This window comes from Microtus pennsylvanicus, chromosome 14 (genome assembly GCF_037038515.1).
Source record: "Microtus pennsylvanicus isolate mMicPen1 chromosome 14, mMicPen1.hap1, whole genome shotgun sequence".
Classification (NCBI taxonomy): domain Eukaryota; kingdom Metazoa; phylum Chordata; class Mammalia; order Rodentia; family Cricetidae; genus Microtus; species Microtus pennsylvanicus.
This window is the reverse complement of record NC_134592.1, coordinates 34082710-34104152: the sequence shown is the minus strand read 5'-3', so window position 1 is coordinate 34104152 and position 21443 is coordinate 34082710. Positions and strand designations below refer to the sequence as shown.

At 47.4% G+C, this 21443-nt stretch overlaps 2 protein-coding genes across 2 annotated transcripts in view; one reads left to right on the top strand and one right to left on the bottom strand.

Annotated features, from left to right (window-relative positions):
• Med6 (mediator complex subunit 6) overlaps window positions 1-4217 on the bottom strand; it is a 49399-nt gene extending 45182 nt beyond the window's left edge. Inside the window, exon 1 of the mRNA XM_075948649.1 lies at window positions 4137-4217. The gene's annotated coding sequence lies outside the window, so the exon portion shown is untranslated. The remainder of the gene's footprint in view (window positions 1-4136) is intronic.
• Ttc9 (tetratricopeptide repeat domain 9) overlaps window positions 4152-21443 on the top strand; it is a 40551-nt gene continuing 23259 nt past the window's right edge. Inside the window, exon 1 of the mRNA XM_075948651.1 lies at window positions 4152-4920. Within this exon, the coding sequence (XP_075804766.1) occupies window positions 4524-4920 (397 nt within the window). The 5' untranslated portion in view covers window positions 4152-4523. The remainder of the gene's footprint in view (window positions 4921-21443) is intronic.

The following is a 21443-nucleotide window of genomic DNA, read 5'->3' as shown; positions in this document are numbered from 1 at the left end:
TTAAAGCCTGCCCTGCCCTTCAGTCCAAAATGGAAGGCAAGACATAGCAGGGAAAATAGAAAAGGCTCTTTTTCATGTCCTTATTCTTACCTTTAATTTTATAAATTTTTTTCTCTGTGTGTGTGTTTATGGGTATACATGTATGGTGTGTGCGGGTATGTGCACACATATATGCCGAGGTCAGAAGTCAGCATAGATCACTCTCCACCTTATTTCTCCAGACAGGATCTCTCACTGAACTCAGAGTTCACTGATTGAACTAACTAGACTGGCTGGCCCAGACAGCTCCAGGTACCGCCCCTCCCCCCACCGTCTCTGGCTCCTCAGCACAGGGGTTATATAGGCTTGCTTGCACAGCCAACACGTTATTGACTGAGCCATCTCCCCAGCCCTACGCCTTACCTTTAAATATGACCTAATGTATGATTTTTTTTGTTGAGACATTACCAAATCCAAGGTCTGGATCTTTATTCAATATTTGTCATCTACAGCTCTGTCTACCCAAAGTACTTTTTTGGGGGCTAACAGTAGAATCTCAGAGCCCTCATTCCCAGCCTCTTCTTTCTGCTCAATCTGATAAACTGCTTGAAAATCAAAAGAGCCAGGAGTTGGCAGATAATTGTGAATTATTGGAGTTCTGCCACAACATCATTATGGGATCTCACCACGGTAGGACTTAAGGCTTAATATAGTTAGCATCTGCCAAGGACTTATACTGTGCTTCCCAACAAGCCCAGGGGTCATAACCCCACCTCCACCTAATGAGTGAGGAAATATGAGGTTGCCCAGAGTTGAATAACTTGCCCAGAAAGCAACCAGGATAGAATTCCAGGCCACACTGCCCTGAGTTCAAGGCTTCTTAGCCACTGAGCAGACAGAGTGCCTCGTTTGGTGGAAAACTGTAGGCTCATTGTGTAAGCAGAGGCTCTTTCCCCTCTGTAGTCCTAGCACGAGGCTCCAGTGGGATTAAAGACAGCAGAGTCCTTAGAAAAGGAACATTCTATAAAACACAGGTATAATTTAGGATACCGATTTCAGATCCAGTTAAAAGGCTTCAGTTCTCTACAAATGGTAACTACACATGTGAAAACATTCATCCTTAGCATGAAATATATCCCGGTTAAGATGATGTATATTTTTTATTATTTACCAAATTCAAGAATGTTTATGCAAGTTTTACTTTTGTTACTAAGGATACCGTTTGTGTGTGTGTGCGCACGTGCATGTTGGGAGCACAGGTTTGCCCCACCTTTTAAATTTGAATTACATTCTCTCTCTCTCTCTCTCTCTCTCTCTCTCTCTCTCTCTCTCTCTCTCTGACAAGGTCTCCCTTAGGTGAAGCCAATTTGAAGCACACACTTACTGCCTGGCTCCTGAGTGTTGGGAATGTGGGCAGGAGCCACCACATCCAGTCACATTTTAAAAATCAAACAAACAAACTGGGTGCTGGGGAGATGGCTGAGTGATTAAAGCACTAGTGAACACCGGGTTGGCTTGGGGGCCCACCCTTAGTGCCAGCAATTGGAAGGTGGAGACAGTGGATCCCCAGAGCTAGCTGGTTAGCCAGTCTAACTGCTTCCTAGGCTCTGGGTTCAACTGAGATACCCGCCTCCGTGAAAAAGATGGAGAACATCAATGAAGACTCCCAACATCAACCTCACGCCGCCACCTGCATGTGCACCTGCATCCCACGCCTGTGTGTTCACACACACAGGAACACTCACACACACATGAGGGAGAAAGAGCACACTGACGGTATGTTTCAAGACTTTATTTTTGTTTGTTTTGTTTTTTTTGTTTGTTTGTTTTTCGAGACAGGGTAGCTTTGAAGCCTGTCCTGGAACTAGCTCTTGTAGACCAGACTGGCTTTGAACTCACAGAGATCCGCCTGCCTCTGCCTCCTGAGTGCTGGGATTGAAGGCGTGTGCCACCACCGCCCGGCCAAGACTTTCTTGATCTGGGTATTAAACTCGGTGGCAGAAAGTTTGCCTGGCACAAATGAGGCCCTGGATTTGACTCAAAGCCCTTTAAAATTAACGTAATTTTAGAGATAGGAAAATAAGTAATAACAGAAGAAGAAACATGAGTAAGTGTAAAGAGCGATGCAAGAGACTCTGGAGCAGCATTGCTGGGTTCAGAAAACAGATTTCTGTCTGAGCTGAGCCTGGTGGCACACGCCTTCAATCCCAGCACTCAGATCTCTGTGAGTTCAAGGTCAGCCTTGTCCACGAAATGAGTTCCAGGATAGCCAAGGCTGTTACACAGAGAAATCCTGTCTCAAAAAAACCACACACACACACACACACACACACACACACACACACACACACACAGAGAGAGAGAGAGAGAGAGAGAGAGAGAGAGAGAGAGAGAGAGAGAGAAACAACAACAACAAAAGGCAAACAAAAAACAGATTTGCTGCTTCCTGGGAGTAGAATTTCCACAAGTCTCTGTGGCATGGTGTTCAAAATTAGCGTAGCAGCATGTATTTCACTAGACTATTAAAAAGGTAAAATGATTTATCTATAAAGTGCTTAACCCAGTATCTGGCATAGTACACAGTAAAATGCTCTCTGGCTACAAAGCCATTGCTTCCACACCCTATGGTACAGACATACAATAAATAGCCATTATATATAAGGCATAGGGGTCCAGTTCAGTGGTCGAGCACTTGTTAGTATGCATGACGCCCCAGGTTCAATCCCCAGAACTGCAAGGGGGAAGCAGTAAAAGAATATACAATCACATAAAACAAGAAGTTGTTTTTCTTAAGGTAATGAACTCTAAACATTGTCCCATAGCACTTATATTTGTTAAATAGAAATATAAACTTTACCTAGAGTCTCTGGTGACAATGTAAGCTGGGGGTGGGGGGTGTTGACAGTTTTCTGTACTGCAGAGCCGCAGGTCAGTCTGGTACCTATCACTGCCGGTCTTGCATACGCCCAGCACTTCCCACATGCTTGTGAGTGATGTTGATACTGCTGGTCCAAGGCCTGACCTTTGGATAGGAAGTCTTCACCGCAGTGTCTCTGAGCCAGTCTTGGAGCTTCGAAAGCACTGGGTTACTGGATCTAAGTCTGAGTTTCTGTTTTAAAGGGCCTGGATTCTGACCTTAGAATTTGAATATAGTAGTGTCCCAGGAGATGCTGATGCTGCAGACAATCACAGTAGAGCATCTTTTCTCTCTTAGCATCATAAATGACATGAGACCCTAAAAACGAATCTATATTCTTCACTGCCTATAAATCAAATCCAAACTTCATCCAGAAACTCCTGGAATTCCTCATTCCCACTGCCACAAAGTCAAGTCATTATGCCCTGAATACACCTGAGATATCAAACATCACAGTTCTACGAACATTCCTAGCCTTGGCTTATATGTAGCTTCCTCCTGCCCATCCATCCAGGGTCCTCAAATGATGTTATCCCCATAAGGCTCACAGAGCTCCGCAGGAGTTTCTGTTACTCCCCCAGTGACACTTTCCAACCTCTGCCTGGTCCAGTGATTGCTAATGGGGACTGTGTCATCCAGGAGGAAACTGGGCACTTCTGAGGTGCAGGGGGCGGGAGTAACTTGTGCCCGTTTTCATCTGCCTGCGGGCCTCATCCCATCTCCAGCACACAGTGGACACTCACGACTGAGAGAAAGAATGAAGGGAAGGATCCTCCCCAGGAAGGGCGCGGAACTGTCTAGTAATGGAAACTGGAACCCTGTGCCCGCCAAGCCTGATGACCCACAGTAACAGGTGTTTCCATCTCCGATTCTGTGATTCATTCTGCATAGCTGCGCACGCACATAGCGTAAGCACACACAGGCTCCCGGAATAAAACGCCGGGCACGCAAACGTGCACCCAGTGTCCTAGGCGCCCGGGAGACACACCTCAGCGACAACCTGGATCCACAAAGGGGAGGCCCTGCCACCTAAAATAGTAATGTCTTACTGCAAACAAAACAAGCAATGGCTCCTATCTTTTCCCCCCATTGCTCCCGTTGCACCTTTCTTTTTAGTTCTAAAGAAAGCTGTTGGGGTGACCCCCTCCTCCCGTCCTCCCATACACACGCACCCCTCCCCCACTGCCTCTTTCGGCCACGGCGAGTCTCGGAAGGTTGGATGAATGAGAACTAGGGGAACCTTTTTGCCGTCAATCCTCCCCTCCGTTGAGCAAGCCCAGCTTCTTCCGGGTCAGCGACAATCACCACCACCACACTGTTCGGGCCTCGCTGTCCCCTGCACCACGGCCAGGCGAGCACAGGGTCCAGTAACCAGCGGCGGCTGGTTGCGGGAGCAGAAAAGGGCGGGGACGAGGGCGGGCGCCACCGAAGCGGGGGAGGGAACTGGGAGGGGAGCGCTCGCAGGAGGAGGGAGCTGCCTCCGGCGGCTGGCGACGAGGATGGGAGTGCGGGGCAAGCGCGCGGCGCCTTGGGTCACGGCCGCGGCAGAGTCTGCCGGGCGCTAAGCCAGCGCCCGGCGCTTTTAAAGCCGGGATCCCGGCGCGCTCCAGGCGCGGGCGGAGGCCGGATGGAGAGGAAGGCGGCCCGAGCCTCGGGGAACCCTAACCCGCCCGCTCTGGGCGAGGGGCCGCGGTCCGTGCCACCACCGTGCGTCCCGGGCGGCGGAGGGGCCCCGGAGCGAGGCCAGGCTGGGGCGGCGGCCGAGCCCGCGGAGCTCATCCGGCGGGCGCACGAGTTCAAGAGCCAAGGGGCGCAGTGCTACAAGGACAAGAAATTCCGCGAAGCCATCGGCAAATACCACCGGGCGTTGCTGGAGCTGAAGGGGCTGCTGCCACCTCCAGGGGAGCGGGAAAGGGACGCGCGGCCAGCTTCCCCGGCCGGAGTCCCCAAACCCAGCCATCTCTCGGAGGAACAGAGCAAGACGATTGAAGCCATCGAGGTCGACTGCTACAACAGCCTGGCAGGTGAGCCGCGCCCCGCCGCGCCCCCTGCCCCTCCTCCCCCCTCCCCACCTCCAGGGGCCCCGCCCGGCCGTGCGTCTGTCCCCTGCTCCGCCGACCTAGTCCCTCTGGGTCCCAGAGCGCCAGTGAGGTACACCGCGGCGCTGACTCCCTCCTGTGACAGTGGTGCTCCAGGGAGGAGACCTGGGAGGGAGGCGCTTGAGAAAAAGTGTGACTTTCAAGATGATGCCTTCCAAAGGCCATAGTCATCTCGAGTCTCTTCCCTTACATACATGGTAAATATTACCTTTAAATGGCTGGACAGACAGAGGGCGACCCAGCGGGGTCTGGCAGCGACAGCTACTGCTCACCAGTGAACCTGGGTTCAAAATATAGAGGCAGCGCCCAGGTGTGTCCCACAGGCCATGGGTTCTATGGGCAGTCAATGCACCTGTCTGCCCCACTAAGGTATCACCCGCTCCAAAGTTGATCTATGCCTTCCCTTCTGTATGCATCCGGTGGGAATCGGCCTTTCCCCAAGTTCTCTTGCCCTAGTAGCAAAGGGGATTTTTTCAGGATGTCCTTAACAGCCTGAGCAAAATGGATTCCAAAAATGCTACTTTCTTCTCTCTGGGTCTTGCTGGTTGCTCCAGGTTGCCAATTCTTGGTAGGTAGGTTTCTAGCCCTGCTGAATTCTTGCTCTTCTTCATGAGGTTTGTCTGTTGGGCTAAAGGTGTACATTTTACAATGTACTTTAGGGGTGAGGCATATATATATGTGTATATATATATGTATATATATGTGTATATATATACACATATATATACATATATATATGTATATATGTGTGTGTGTGTGTGTATATGGTATAAAATCTTTACAGTCTGTTAAAAACGAGAACTCTGGGTCTTTCAAAGGACTTTCTGTGAAATATGGGAAACGGAGGCATGAGCAACTTGCCTTACAGTGAAAAAAAACACTCTCCTCTTGTCCAACCCTGTGTGCTGGGATTTGGCATAGTCAAACTTCCCTGGTAGAATAGAAGGACTTTCGTTTCTAACCTTAGAAGTTGCCTGAACTATGGACCTGTTCCAGCAAGGAGGAGGGGGATGACCGGTGGATGTGTCTGGAGGCTGGAAACGCCCCAACTAGGCTCTATTCAGAAGTGTAGACCTAATGTGTTCCCTTGAGCACCAGCCTCCCTCTGCCTTTACATTACTCCACGTTTGAGGTCATCTTTAGGCAAGCGCGCTACCGCTGTGCTATCATGCCCCTACAAGGGATCATCTTTACTAGGGTGAAACTGACCCTGGGGAGACACTTTATACGTTGTGAAGTAGTTTGCAAAGGTAAAGAATCAATACCAAGTCACAGAAATGGTGATATTGGTCCCAGTATTACAAACAATGGCGCCAGAGAAGATCGTGGTGCTGAAAGATGGAATTCTGTGAGTCCGAAAAAGGACACTTGATTCCTCTGTTTCCTGTAAGCGGCTGGCATACTGGCTGCTGCCCTGGTGACTAAAGGGCAGAGCGGCTGGGAGCGGAGGCCGAGGCACTCTGGATGGCTAATGCAGTGATTTGGGGGTGCTAATGGAGCCTGCCTCCAGTATTAGCCACAGGCGTTCCAGAACCACTTTCACCCCACGCTTCTGGCTACCAGCCAGTAAGTAGCACTGCCTGCCCTCCACCCCACAAATGGCTACATTTCTCTGGTGAAACTCAAGATGTGTCCTTGGTCAGGCCAGCCCAGTCAGGGCAGGGCTGAGGTCTAGTCAGCCCTTCTATCCCCACCACCCAAACACTTTGGAAAACTTCCCTGGTGACAGAATGGAAAGAGATCCTAGCAGACTTTCCCTCAGCTGCCTTCTCTGAGACCCATCCCTTATTAATATTAATAACTTAGTATGTGTACTACTAAGTACCTACATGTATTTTTTGAGACAGGGTTCACTATGTAGCCCTGGCTGGCCTGGAACTATACAGGTAGATCAGGCTGGCCTTGAATTCAGAGGTCCTCTTGTCTCAGAGTGCTGAGATTAAAGGCATACAGCACCACACACACACACACACACACACACACACACACACACACACACACACACACACTACTGAAAGAAATATAGCCATTTGCCTTACAGAAGGGTATCCCAAGGCCTCAAAGCCTTCCATCTCCAAAAACAAAATGCCTTTGCCATCAAACTTGATGCAGAAAGCCAGCATCTTCCAGACCTCTCCTGTTACCTGGTACCAGACTCTGGGGGACTCTCAAAACCCACATTTCAAAATTCTTTGGGGGAGCCCTCAGTCCTGGTCATCAGGAAAGAAGAACATACGGGACCTTGATTCAAGGCTCCGAGAGTACCACCTGATGTCTTCAGATCTCACATAACCGTGTGAGTGATGACAAGATGAACAGTTTTGTCAGAGTCTACACAGTGTGGGGAACATTCATCTCCTGGCAAGAAGGCTCTGCACAGAAATCACTTTGACGAGAAGCCTGACATTGTTCTCTTTGCATTGTCACATGAAATCACGTCAAATCCCAGTCTCTCAGAAGTTCCAGCTAGTAGCACATAGTCCTTTCTCGTGGGATTATCAAAGTAGTAGATACCTATATAGATATTTTCTTCTAGAAAAGAGCAAAACCTTGAAAGAACTGCAGAATGACCTCTAAATCCACCTCCTGAAGAAATCTGTGTTTAGCTGGGGGGTAGTGGCGTACATCCCAGCGCTTGGGAGGTAGGGGCAGGTGGATCTCTGAGTTTGAGGCTAGCCTGCTCTATAGAGTGAGTTCTAGGACAGCCAGAGCTACATAGAGAAACACTGTTTTAAAAAACAAAAACAAAAAAGAAATCCATGTTGAATGTGTGCCTGTGTGTGTGTGTGTGTGTGTGTGTGTGTGTGTGTGTGTTTACAAAGCAAGGCTCCTCGCCCTTCTGTTATACAGTAACATATTCTGCTCTTAACCCCACTTACCACTGTGTCAGAAGCATTTATACGCTTCATTAAAAATATTTTCATGAAGACTATTTTAAACATAAAATAAAAGATTTAAGTATGTATTCTCAGTTATCTTTGGTTAGAAAGGAAAGAAGAAAGACTCGTATTGTTTTGCTAGGGCTAGCACAGTGCAGACTGTCCCGTGAGGTAGCTTTTACCCTGAGCCCTGGCTAACAGGAAGGAGGGAGGCAAGAGCAGGTTCATTCTGGCAGAGAAGCAGCTGACCCTTCCTTCCATCGGGGATTTGGTGGCCCCTTGACAACCTGATGATGTGGTTCTTAAGGCCCTGTCCTTCACATAGAGCCATATGTAGAGATAGAGGCGTGGCATTGGGAAGGAACTTAGAATAGCCCAGAAACACCTAGAGAATTAAAATGTGTTGCTAAGGGCTGCTTTCTCCAAACAAGCGGCTGTGGTGAGGCATCTGGAGAAAACTTGCACAAACCCTCATGCTCTGTCTACAGAACCCTCAAGAATAGCAAGCGAGATGCTAGGATGCAGTGAGAGGTGTTAGTCTAATGCCCATTTGAATGTCCCTGGAAGCCCAAGAAGGCTGTGCAGACTCTGCAAATGGTCCCAAGTTATTGCCTCTTCTGACTCAGATTTCATTTTGGATGGGAGGACACTGGCTAGCTGTGCAAGGCTAGGGTTTTGCATGCCTTGTTCTCTGGGAAATTCAAGGGAATGGCATTTTATTCTTTCAGAATTTCAATAGAAAAGATAATCTAACCTGCCCAGGAAGACTGAGGAATCTGAGCCTTCCTGAGGCCACAGAGCAAGCTTGCATTTGTCGTTGACCCTGAACAAGACACATGATTCTCCTGGGGCCTTAGAACCTTGTGAAGGATAGAATTTTTCCTCTTGGGGCTCTGGAGGCTGCATCTGGGGTATGGCGACAGAGGTGCACCACACATCACTTTATTGATATTTTCAAGACCCACAATTTAAATGGCAACAGTGTGGATAGGTGCCATTGGATCCCAACAAAAGCTGGAAATCTGTGCCCTGATATTCCCCATGGCCTGCAATAAACACTTACCATTCTGTTCTATTGCTATTTCTCTACCTATGTAGAGCCATGTTTGGGAGATTTGTTTTCCTTCCCAAAGGGTAGACAGTACCATATCAGTCTCAACTTTAGACCACAATATAAAAGGCCTAGGAACAAGTTCATACCAATAGAAATCCTGGAATAGTGCCCTCTGAAACCAGCTTTATTGGTGCTAGTAGACATGTCTCAAAGTCATGGGGTCAGGGCTGGGCACACAATATTCAGAACTGTTCTAGTTGTTTGTCAACTTGACATACACAGGCCAGGGTCATTTGCATCCTTCACACAGGGTTCTCTGAAAAGTAACAAAATGGGACTGAACCATGGGTTGCCCTATCCTTCCCTTTCTGCCATTTCCAGCAAAGAGGGAACTGACCAAATGCCCCATCAGGTCTGTGAGGTGTTTTCTTGATTATGATCGATGTGGAACAGCCAAGCCCAGTGTGGGCTGGCGGTCCTGGGTTATATAAGAAAGCAGGGTGAGCAAACCACAAAGAGTGAGCCATTAAGTAGCTCCCCTCCATGTCCTCTACCTTAGCTCCTGCCTCCAGGTTTCTGCTTGTGATGGAGGAAGGTCATTGGCTAATAAAGGAACTGCCTTGGCCCATTTTATTGGTTAGAACATAGGTAGGTGGAGTAAACAGAACAGAACGTTGGGAGGAAGAGGAAGTGAGCTCAGACTCGACAGCTCTTCTCTCGGGAGCAGACGCCTCAGAGAGACACCATGCCTCGCTCCCAGGCAGACACACTCGATGAAGCAAGCTGTCAGGTTAGACATGCTGAATCTTTCCCGGTAAGACTGGTGCTCACAGATTATTAGAGATGGATTGATCGGGATGTGAGAATTAGCCTGTAAGGGCTAGAGCTAAAGGGCCAAGCAGTGTTTAAATGAATACAGTTTGTGTGTTGTTATTTCGGGCATAAGCTAGCCAGGCAGCTGGGGTGTTGGGGATGCAGCCCCGCCGCCCTTATTTCAACATGCTTGAGCTCCTGCCCTAGCAACCTTCCTACACAATGACCTGAGGTTGGGATGAGTAAACCCAAATGAACCCTTTCCTCCCCAAGTGGCTTCTGGTCACAGTGTTCTATCAGTGCCATAGGAACCTAACTATGTCAAGAGCACAACAGGAAAATATGGAACTTGAGCTGGGCAGTGGTGGCACATGTCTTCGATCCCAGTACTTGGGAGGCAGAGGCAGGCCAGTCTCTGAGTTCGAGGCCAGCCTGGTCTACAGTTTAAGTTCCAGGACGGTCAGGGCTACACAGAGAAACCCTGTCTCTAAAAAAGAAAACACAAGAACAAAAAAATTAAAACAAAAGAATATAGAACTTGTTCAAGAAGCAGGGAAATCATATCATTAATGATCCTAAAATATAAAAATTTTACCTGGGACATGACTGCAACCAAGTACTTGGAAGGTTAAGGGAAGAGGGCCATGAGTTCAAAGCTATCTCTCCTCATCTAACCTGGTCTATATAGTAAGTTTAGGGCTAGCCAGCCTGGTATAGATAGGCATTCAAAATTAGCCAGTCTAGTCAATATAGTGAGTTCAGGATTAGTTGGTCTGGTCTACATAGTCCAAGGCCAGTCAGCCTGGTCTATACAGTGAGTTCATAGCTAGTCTACATAGTGAATTCAGACTGGACTGTCTCAAACCCAACCAAAACGAGGTAAAAGATAAAACTTTTCTTTCATGGTTAAATTTGTTTTTAATGTCATTGCAAGTAAAGTAAGTTAAATTTTTATATTGGAAGGAATTTCACTGTTCATCTGTGTTCTTTACAATGTCAGTTTTAAATGAGACTGTGACTACTTAGGTTGAATGTGGAATCAAAAATTTCACAATTCATGTTTTGTAGTTCTTACAGGCATGCATAATTCATTCCTACTGGAACAGTAGGAAGGCTACACAAGCGAACTGTTTTTATTTAACTTCCTTATATGCATATTTTATGTGCAGATGCCATATACACCCTTCACATAGGGTTCTCTGAAAAGTAACAAAATGGGACTGAACCATGGGTTGCCCTATCCTTCCCTTTCTGCCATTTCCAGCAGAAGTGGTTGACTAAGCCGAGATTCAACAGAAATAAGAGAGAATTGTGGTCGGATGTTTCCCTTCTATCCACCTGTTCCCAAATACCCAGAAGTTGCTTCCCAGATGATTGACTCAGAGGCTTAATATAAATGACAAATGCTCCGTCAATAGCTTAGGGTTATTATTAATCATTAGCTTTTACATTTTAAGTTAACCCATATTTGTTATTTACACTCTGCCACATGGTGGTACCTCTATTAGCATGGACATTTATCTCCTGCTCCCTCTGTCTGTCTGGTGACTCCTGACTCCACCTTTCCTCTTCCCATCATCCTTAGTTTGGTTGCCCCACCTATACTTCCTGCCTGGGTACTGGCCAGTCAGCATTCTATTAAACCAATTCGAGTGACAAATCTTTACAGTGTACAAGAGGATTATCCCACAGCAAAGGATATGATTGGCTTCTATAGGACATTTGTGTTACTTAGAACATCTCCTCCCTTCACCCTTGAATTTGAAGACGTTTCTGGTTTAAGGGAGAGTGTGTGGTCTCTTGGGTTTGCCAGTGTGTCCACTTAGTTATAGATATTACCTACTCACGTTGAACTCTGCGTCGTGTATGGATCTGCCGGAAGTCTGTGCCTATGGGGTATTGTGAATTCATATGTGAACGGGGCTTTAGAGAACAGCACTACACTGGTCTCTGGTGCACGTTATATGGTGTCATCAAACCTCCCCTACAAAATGCAAACTCAAAATTGTTGAATGTGATGAAGGCACCGGAACAATATAGAACCAAGCACTGGTTGCTTCTGAACAAGGGCCCTAGGCAGCTTCCTAAGTGGTTTGCCTTTGAGGGCAACCCTCAAAGAGACTGTAGGAGATGAAGGGATGCATCTAAAATATACAAAACTAGGTGTAGATGCTGAGATGAAGTTTAAAAAAAAGAGAGAGTATTCAACAAGAACAGACATGGACCCAGACAGCCTAGCACAGAGGTGGAGGAGTTACAACTGCGATTAACGGCAAAGAGGACTTCAGAGACTAGTAACAAACGATTACCTGCTGGCCAAAAGATGAGCTTTGGGGAAAGAATTTGTGGAGAAGGAGGAAAGAGAGACTCAAAGCCACTTTTTCTGGGACTGTTGTGTAGGTAGCATTTGGACAATGTGTCTTAAAGACCTTCTAAATGCAGCTTCTAAAGCCATCTTCCAAAGAAAGGTGGAAGGATTAAATGTGCAAAACACATTCAGGAAAGACACTGGGAAGAACAGTCTAACCTTAGACTTTGGGCTGAGTCTCTAAGGTGAACTCTGAAGCTCCTTCAGAGGCCTCCATGGGACTTTGTCAAGCAGCCTCTAGGCAGAAACTCTTGAAGGGATCTTAAATCCAAATTCCCTACAGCCCAAATACTCAAGAAGGTCTGTGCAAGATGCAAAGATCTGACGGCTCTACAGACAGACAGGAAGAAACACCAAAGTACAGAAAAGCCAAAAGTTGCTCCTGGAGTGTTAACGGTTGGGTCCCAGCTGCAGAGGGAAGGTCTCACCATCCACTGTACTTGTTCGCCACCAGGCTGCACCTGTTCCAAACAGCAAGGATGAAAACTGGATGTCTCAAGCAAACAACCCAAGACTCCCTGATGCCCTGGAGTCAGATGCATGTTGAAATAGTTTTCTATTTCAGCCTAGATCATGGGTATGGCTTAGTCTCAATCACAGCACAGTAACATGTGCCCTAGCCCAGGCAACAGTGTGAGACATAAAAAGACCAAAGATGGGGGCAGAGAGATGGCTCTGCTGTCAAGAGCACTTCTTACTCTTGAAAAGAATCTGGTGGCTCACAACTGCCTGTAACTTCAGCTCCACCAGGTTCAATTTTACATCTTTGGGCTTTAGCACCCATGTATCAGACCCACAAAGACACATAATTAAACAATAATAAAATAAATTTTTTTAAAGGCCAAAGACAATCTGGCATCTCTAACCTCTGCAGGCATTGACTTAGGAACAAAAAGGTGCCTCCTTGAAATTTCTCTTAGTCCATCTGCTTTCTTCTTTTGCAACAACACAGCCTACATCTCATTGCTGTTAGAAGGATACACTTTGACATTTCTAGGGCAACTCCCTTGTCCATCCTTTTGTCATTTCTTCTGGAACTTATGCATCCCTTTCTGTGATTGTGTCTCGAGGAACTAGGTTTCTCATTCTCTGGAACTTGTGTGACCAGACAGAACTGGTGTGTCTGTGACTTTTCATGCTGTGACAGAGTCTGTGACAGAAACAAATTAAGAAAGGAAAGATTGACTGGGGCTCATAGTCCGTCATGCTGAGAAGGCGGGACTACGGGAGCAATTTGGGGCTGAGGCAGTGAGAGACTGCGGTGATTGGTTACACGAGCTGCCATCAGGAAGAATGCTCAGGCAAAAAGGAGGGCTATATCCCATAATCCCTGTTCCTACTGCCCTAAGTCTGCCAGCTACCTCCCAACCCCTCAGAACAGAGCCACCAAGTAGAGACAAACTGTTCAAACAGTTATACCTGTAGGAACATTTCACATTCAAACCATAAAGCCTAAACACCCTCCCTTGTCAGTGGAAAGGTGACCTGGGTTTGTATGGTCAGAGAAAAATAAGCCTGTGTAGTTGGTTGTTTTTACTCTTTGCTCTTTGGGGGCCCACCACCCAGCTCCCAAATAAATACACACACTGAGACTTACTATTACTTATAAATGTCCAGCCTTAGCTTGGCTTGTTTCTAGTTGGCTTTCTTATCTTTTGCCTCTGGGCTTTTATCTTTCTTTTTTTTTTAATAACTTATTTATTTATTTAAGATTTCTGTCTCTTCCCCGCCACCGCCTCCCATTTCCCCCCCTCTCCCAATCAAGTCCCCCTCCCTCGTCAGCCCAAAGAGCAATCAGGGTTCCCTGCCCTGTGGGAAGTCCAAGGACCACCCACCTCCATCCAGGTCTAGTAAGGTGAGCATCCAAACTGCCTAGGCTCCCACAAAGCCAGTACGTGCAGTAGGATCAAAAACCCATTGCCATTGGGCTTTTATCTTTCTATATGCCTTTCTTTACTTCTTACTCTGTGGCTTGCTGTATAGTTGGGAAGTTGATCCCTCAAGTCCCCTCCTTCTCCTTCTCTTGCTCCACTATCTCCTCTTCCCAGATTTCTCCTCCTATTTATCCTCTCTGCCCACCAGCCCGACCTATCCTTTCTCCTGCTTACCTATTGGCCATTCAGCTCTTTATTAGACCAACCAGGTGTTTTAGACGAGCAAAGTAACACAGCTCCACAGAGTTAAACAAAAGCAACATAAAAGAAGGTAGCACATCTTTGCATCATTAAACAAATGTTTCACAGCATAAACAAATGTAACACATCCTCAACTAACATTCTACAACATAAGCCAGCATGCGAAACTGTTTAACGGGCAGAGGGACTCGGAAGCCCACCTTGCCTCCCCCTCTTGGCGTCCTGCCTGCTCCAGAGTGTGTGGCTCCAGCCATGAGTTTTGAGTAGCTTCAGTGGGAGTGCTAAGAGCTGATGCTGGCTTCAGACACAGAAGAAATGAACTGCTAGGGAAGGTGCCCTGGGTGTGTGCTCTGGAAGCTGAGCGTGGCTGCTGTCTTCACAAGAGCTGGCCCTTAGGAACACAGCAGAAGCCTGGCCTGATGCAAAGGAGCCTGAGCTACAGAATCTGTCTCCTGTTTGCTGACTGCCTCAAGTCAAGGAGTTTTGCTTCTTGAGTTATGGGTTTCTAGTTTGTAAAAAGGGAGGGTTGGATTCTGGGACCTCTGAAGTCCTTTCCCATCGCTTACAGGTTCTTCTCTTCTGAATCGCAGACCAGTACACAGTGCTTCTGTGTGTCCTTACAGAGACCAGACTCCAAAATTTATTATACAGGAAGGTTTAATGCAGAACAGCATTCAATATGACGGTCCTCATTTGTTTTGTTTTGTTTTTTTGTTTTTTTGTTTTGTTTTGTTTTGTTTTGTTTTTTTTCGAGACAGGGTTTCTCTGTGGCTTTGGAGCCTGTCCTGGAACTCCCTTGGTAGACCAGGCTGGCCTCAAACTCACAGAGATCCGCCTGCCTCTACCTCCCAAGTGCTGGGATTTATAGGCGTGCGCCACCACCACCCAGCTCGACGGTCCTCATTTGGATATTGAAGAGTCAATAACAGTCTTTGCATTTGAGATCATGTCAAATCATAGTGCAGCAGTTGTCACCTTTGGAAACAGAGGCTAAAGAACTTCAGACAGAAGACAGACAGACAAAGGAACTCAGCTTTTTATTTGAAATCTTTCTGTAATATTGGCATTTCTAACTGTATGCTTCATAATGTTTTTTATTGTTTTTACTATTTATTTATTTTTTGGATTTTTGAGACAGGGTTTCTCCATAGCTTTTGGTTCCTGTCCTGGAACTAGCTCTTCTAGACCAGGCTGGCCTCGAACTCACAGATATCTGCTTGCCTCTGCCTCCCGAGTGCTGGGATTAAAGGCGTGCGCCACCACCGCTCGGCTTCATAATGTTTTTTAAAAGAAAAAATGAAAATTATGAGCTCTCTTGCTTTCCTTACATTTGCCCCAAGGTAACTCAACACACATATTTTTCAGTATCACTCTCGGAATCAGCTATGTCTCGTCTGTCTTTGTCAGACCCTTTATCCCAGACCCTATGTTCTCTCTTATGTCCCCTGATAGGATCCAATCCACATCCAGAGCTCAGTCCTGCAGCATGATAGCTCACAGAGTAGTGAGAAGACTGCACATTAACATAAATTTGGATCTGGTGGCAAGACAGGGACGACTAGGGTCAGCGCTTGTGACATGAGTTGGTCCTGGACATTACTACTGTGCGTCTAGCATTTGGGAAAGGGTGGGATGAGTGTCCAGGATTCTTTTTTTTTTTTTTTTTTTTTTTGGTTTTTCGAGACAGGGTTTCTCTGTGGCTTTGGAGTCTGTCCTGGAACTAGCTCTGTAGACCAGGCTGGTCTCGAACTCACAGAGATCCGCCTGCCTCTACCTCCCGAGTGCTGGGATTAAAGGCGTGCGCCACCACCGCCCGGCTCCAGGATTCTTGTCTAGGGAATCTTGCCTGCTGCTGCCTCCGACAGAGTACCAGAAGGAGGCCTACACATTCATCTGATCTTTACTGGACACCTGCCATGGCTCTTCATCACCCAAACTTGAGCCACTCCGTTCTCAGACTTTGAGACCAGGCTCTGCTGGAAAGCTGCTCTGCAACCTCAGGCAGATCATCCTTCAGAGGCTCGGTGGGACAGCTTCTCTCCAACTCCCCTTTCGGGAGCACTGAGCCACTAGGCCTTTGAAGGGCTTGTAACCATCCTCCTATCTCATCCTTTGTCTCTGGGAACTGTCAGATTTGGGGACGGAAATGGGAGATAAGCTCCCTTTTATTCCAGTTGACTCATCTGTGCTGACAGCTACGCATCCAAAGAACTTGGCTGAGACTGTCAGGCAACCTTTGCAAGTCGGAGAAGAGGCCAAGGGACTTCATTGTCTCTCAGGGTGTTAGGGATGGATATGCGGTGTCAGAGGAGGGTGAGTTGAGGAGGGGTTAAAGCCAATATAAAATTCTGCGTGGATCCTGCTATTCATTAATGACCCTAAATAGCACCCATTGATGCTGTATCTGACCTGATTCGTCAAAAATTCTGACTTTGACCCTAACCATTCAGTCTTCCACACCAGAAATGACCCCAGGGAGGCAGGGAAAGAAACAAAAAAGCCTTTGAGACACAGGCTGGCAAGGGCAAGAGTTTCGGGGAATAGATCCCAGCCAAACTATAACATCTCACAAAAAAAAAGTCACCCTTGGGCCAAGACTGAATAGCCTTGGGGAGTCTGGCCAGATCTGAAAGTTTTAGTCATACTAAGTCAAAACTGAGCACTTTTCTCGAATGGACCTGTCATCTCCAGATTGTAGAGACTACAGAACTCTCAGAGATTAGAGTAGCCTCTTCTCTGATACCTCTACAGGGAGGGTTGTGTGCCCATGTGTGTTGGGAGGTGGGCACAAGACACAGAGGCAATCCTAAACTGCACAGCAGGACCCAGCAATGGACAGGGCTAAGTAATGAAGAAAGATTTTTTTTGTTTAGCATAAGGCAATGCTCTTAACCTCTGAGCCATCTCTCCAGCCCCTTTGTTTAGCATAAGGGTCTGCATTTGAATCTTGACTTTTCTGTTAACCCGAACAGAGCTCAACCCCTGAGAGCTACTTTGTTCATCACTGCAAGGGAGTAAGATGCGTACGTACCACATGGGAATGCCATGTGGTTCAAGGACGTCAGCACCTACACCCTTCACGGTGCCTGACGTGCAGAAGCTGATTAAGACACGCAGAGGTGGCGATATTAGTGTCAGCGGATGGAAGTATATGGGAGGAGATGAGGAGGATGTGGCAAAGGAGGCTCTAGGAGCTTGAGAAGGAGATGAGAAAACTCTAAGGACAAAGGAGGGGTCACGAAAGCTTCACCCCCTAAGCAGTCCCAGGTAGGAAAGATGAGCAACATGTATCCAGCCCCTTTGGTGCTGATGTGGGGAGACTGAGTGAAGGAAACGTTGACCAGATGTTCTCTGAGAGTCAGCTAAACTCTGCCAGAACCCCCTCTCCTGGCCCCAAAGGGCCCAAAGTCTGCGCCCCCTTCTAGCTTCTCAGGATTGAGGGATGCACTCAGGAAACACATAGAAACTGTTTGGTAGGCCCTGGGGAGATGGGTAAGTGGGTAAAGTACCGGCTAAACAACTTGAATTCCAGAGTTCAGATCCCCAGCACACATGGAAGTTCTGGCAGGAGTGGTAGCCCACCTTGGGAAATGAAGACAAGATTATCCCCAGAGCAAGAGTCCTACCTAGACTACTTGAATCATGAGCTCTGGGCTCAAATAAGAGACCTTGCCTCAATAATATATTGTGGAGAGTGACAGAGGAGGACACCCAAGTTAACCTCTGACCTCCCATACACACACACACACACACATCTTTTAAATAAAAAAAAAAGAAACTGCTGGTTTCTAGACTGTCCTAGGCCCCAGGCTGACACTGTGTAAGAGAATGGGGCTCAGATGTGTCTGGATGTGTCTGTTCTCCTCCACGTTCCAGCCTCTGCCCCAGGGTTCCCCAGTGTCTTTCTTTGAACTGAACCAGCAGGGAAAGAACTACAGGCAGGTGGGTGCTCTTACAAATCAGACCAGTCTCCAGCTGTCTGACAGCAAGGACTTGATGAGATGAGAAGAGACATTCTGCCATCGTTGAGAACCCTGTAGGTCCCTATAGAGCTTAACAAGAAAGCAAGTGGGATGGGAATGGAATGATGATGGTGGAGTGGGGTGGTGATGATGGAGTGAGATGATGGGGTAGGATGGTGATGGAGTGGGATGATGATGGAGTGGGATGATGATGGAGTGAGATGATGATGGAATGGGATGCTGATGGAGTGGGATGATGATGGAATGGGGTGATGATGGAGTGGGATGCTGATGGAGTGGGATGATGATGGAGTGAGATGATGATGGAGTGGGATAATAATGGGGTGGGATGATGATGGAGTGGGATGATGATGGAGTGGGGTGATGATGGAATGGGATGATGATGGAGTGGGATGCTGATGGAGTGGGATGATGATGGAGTGGGATGATGATAGAGTGGGATGCTGATGGAATGGGGTGATGATGGAATGGGATGCTGATGGAGTGGGATGATGATGGAGTGAGATGATGATGGAGTGGGATGCTGATGGAGTGGGGTGATGATGGAATGGGATGCTGATGGAGTGGGATAATAATGGGGTGGGATGCTGATGGAGTGGGGTGATGATGTAGTGGGATAATAATGGGGTGGGATGCTGATGGAGTGGGGTGATGATGGAGTGGGATAATGATGGGGTGGGATGCTGATGGAGTGGAGTGATGATGGAGTGGGATAATGATGGGGTGGGATGCTGATGGAGTGGGATGCTGATGGAGTGGGGTGATGATGGAGTGGGATAATGATGGGGTGGGATGCTGATGGAGTGGGGTGATGATGGAGTGGGATAATGATGGGGTGGGATGCTGATGGAGTGGGGTGATGATGGAGTGGGATAATAATGGGGTGGGATGATGATGGAGTGGGATGATGATGGAGTGGGTGATGATGGAGTGGGATAATAATGGGGTGGGATGATGATGGAGTGGGATAATAATGGGGTGGGATGATGATGGAGTGGGATGATGATGGAGTGGGTGATGATGGAGTGGGATAATAATGGGGTGGGATGATGATGGAGTGGGATGATGATGGAGTGGGAGGATGATGGAGTGGGATGATGATGGAGTGGGATGATGATGGAGTGGGATGATAATGGGGTGGGATGATGATGGAGTGGGATGATGATGGAGTGGGATGATAATGGGGTGGGATGATGATGGAGTGGGGTGATGATGGAGTGGGATGATGATGGAGTGGGATGATAATGGGGTGGGATGATGATGGAGTGGGATGATGATGGAGTGGGATGATGATGGAGTGGGATGATGATGGAGTGGGTGATGATGGAGTGGGATAATAATGGGGTGGGATGATGATGGAGTGGGATAATAATGGGGTGGGATGATGATGGAGTGGGATGATGATGGAGTGGGTGATGATGGAGTGGGATAATAATGGGGTGGGATGATGATGGAGTGGGATGATGATGGAGTGGGATGACGATGGAGTGGGATGATAATGGGGTGGGATGATGATGGGGTGGGGTGATGATGGAGTGGGATGATGATGGAGTGGGATGATGATGGAGTGGGTGATGATGGAGTGGGATAATAATGGGGTGGGATGATGATGGAGTGGGATGATGATAGAGTGGGATGCTGATGGAATGGGATGCTGATGGAGTGGGATGCTGATGGAGTGGGGTGATGATGGAGTGGGATGATGATGGAGTGGGATAATAATGGGGTGGGATGATGATGGAGTGGGATGATGATGGAGTGGGATGATGATGGAATGGGATGATGATGGAGTGGGATAATAATGGAGTGGGATGATGATGGAGTGAGATGATGATGGAGTGGGATGATGATGGAGTGGGATGATGATGGAGTGGGATGATGATGGAGTGAGATGAGGAGTTGGATGATGATGGAGTGGGATGACGATGGAGTGGGATGACGATGGAGTGGAATGATGATGGAGTGGGGTAATGATAGAGTGAGATGATGATGATGGAGTGGGACGAAGGAGGAGTGGGATATGTCAGGTACCCATGGGAAAAGTCATAGACAGATGCTGCCCATCTTCCACATTTTATGCAGGCACCTAAACCCCAAAGCTTCCTCCTAGGCTGAGGATGGAGACAGCTCTGGCCTGGCTGGGTATCCTGGGAGTAGGAGAACAGTGCATATGTTGTCCCTTGGATCGCCTCTTGGGTGTTTGAAGATTAGGATGTCCCCCGTCCTCTCAACCCAAGACAACCCTAAGGTACTGCCCTATAACCAGACAGCATTGTCTGTGTGGAAACCCTTCTCTCTTAAACAGAATAGAAACCAATATTTGATTTTTCTTCATGTCTTGTTTTAATGGTTTCTAATAAAAAAAAAGTATTGTAGTCACTGGAGTTGCTGAAAGTATAAGAAATTACTGTAACAAATGAAGAATGATCATCAGCCACCTCACTTCAAGGTTTACCTTTCTCCAGCTTGTCAGAAATGAAGTTGGTCTCCTTTGGCTTTCTCAGTCCCACAAGGTGCTGCTCAGGACCCCTGGGTGTCACCAAGGGCAGCCCAGTCCTCACTGCCATTTCCTTTCATACCTCACCAGTCTGTTGAGTTACTCTAGGCTTTTCTGGGGCTTATGGAATGCGCAAAGCATTTCTGTTTCTTAGGAATATTTTTTACTATTTTATTATTTTTTTTAAAAAAAGAAAACAAACTCTTTTTTTCATTATACATACCAATTCAAGTTCCTACTCCCTCCTCTCATCCACTCCTCAGAGAGGGTAAAGCACGTTGTTTTAGGGAAGGCCCAAGGCCCTCCCTACTATATCTAAGCTGAGTAAAGTATCCATCCAAAGAGAATAGGTTACCAAAAAGCCAGTACATGCAGTAGGGATAAATCCTGGTGCCACTGTCAGTGGTTCCTCAGTCTGCCCCAGCCATGCAACTGTCAGCCACATTCAGAGGGACTAGTTTGATCCTATGCCTGTTCCTTCCAGGTCCAGCTGGTGTTGATGAGCTCCCATTAGCTCACACAGACTGAGTGGGTGTCCCCATCATGGTCTTGACCTCTTTGCTCATATTCTCCCCCTCCCCCTCTTCAACTGGACTTTGGGAGCTCAGGAATCTCCTTATTAAAACTTATCCACCATCACACTATCAGGAATTAATTATTAAACCCTTACTTTTTTGGCAGGTTCCTTCTACTTGCTATGCTTATGCCTCCTTTTCCCT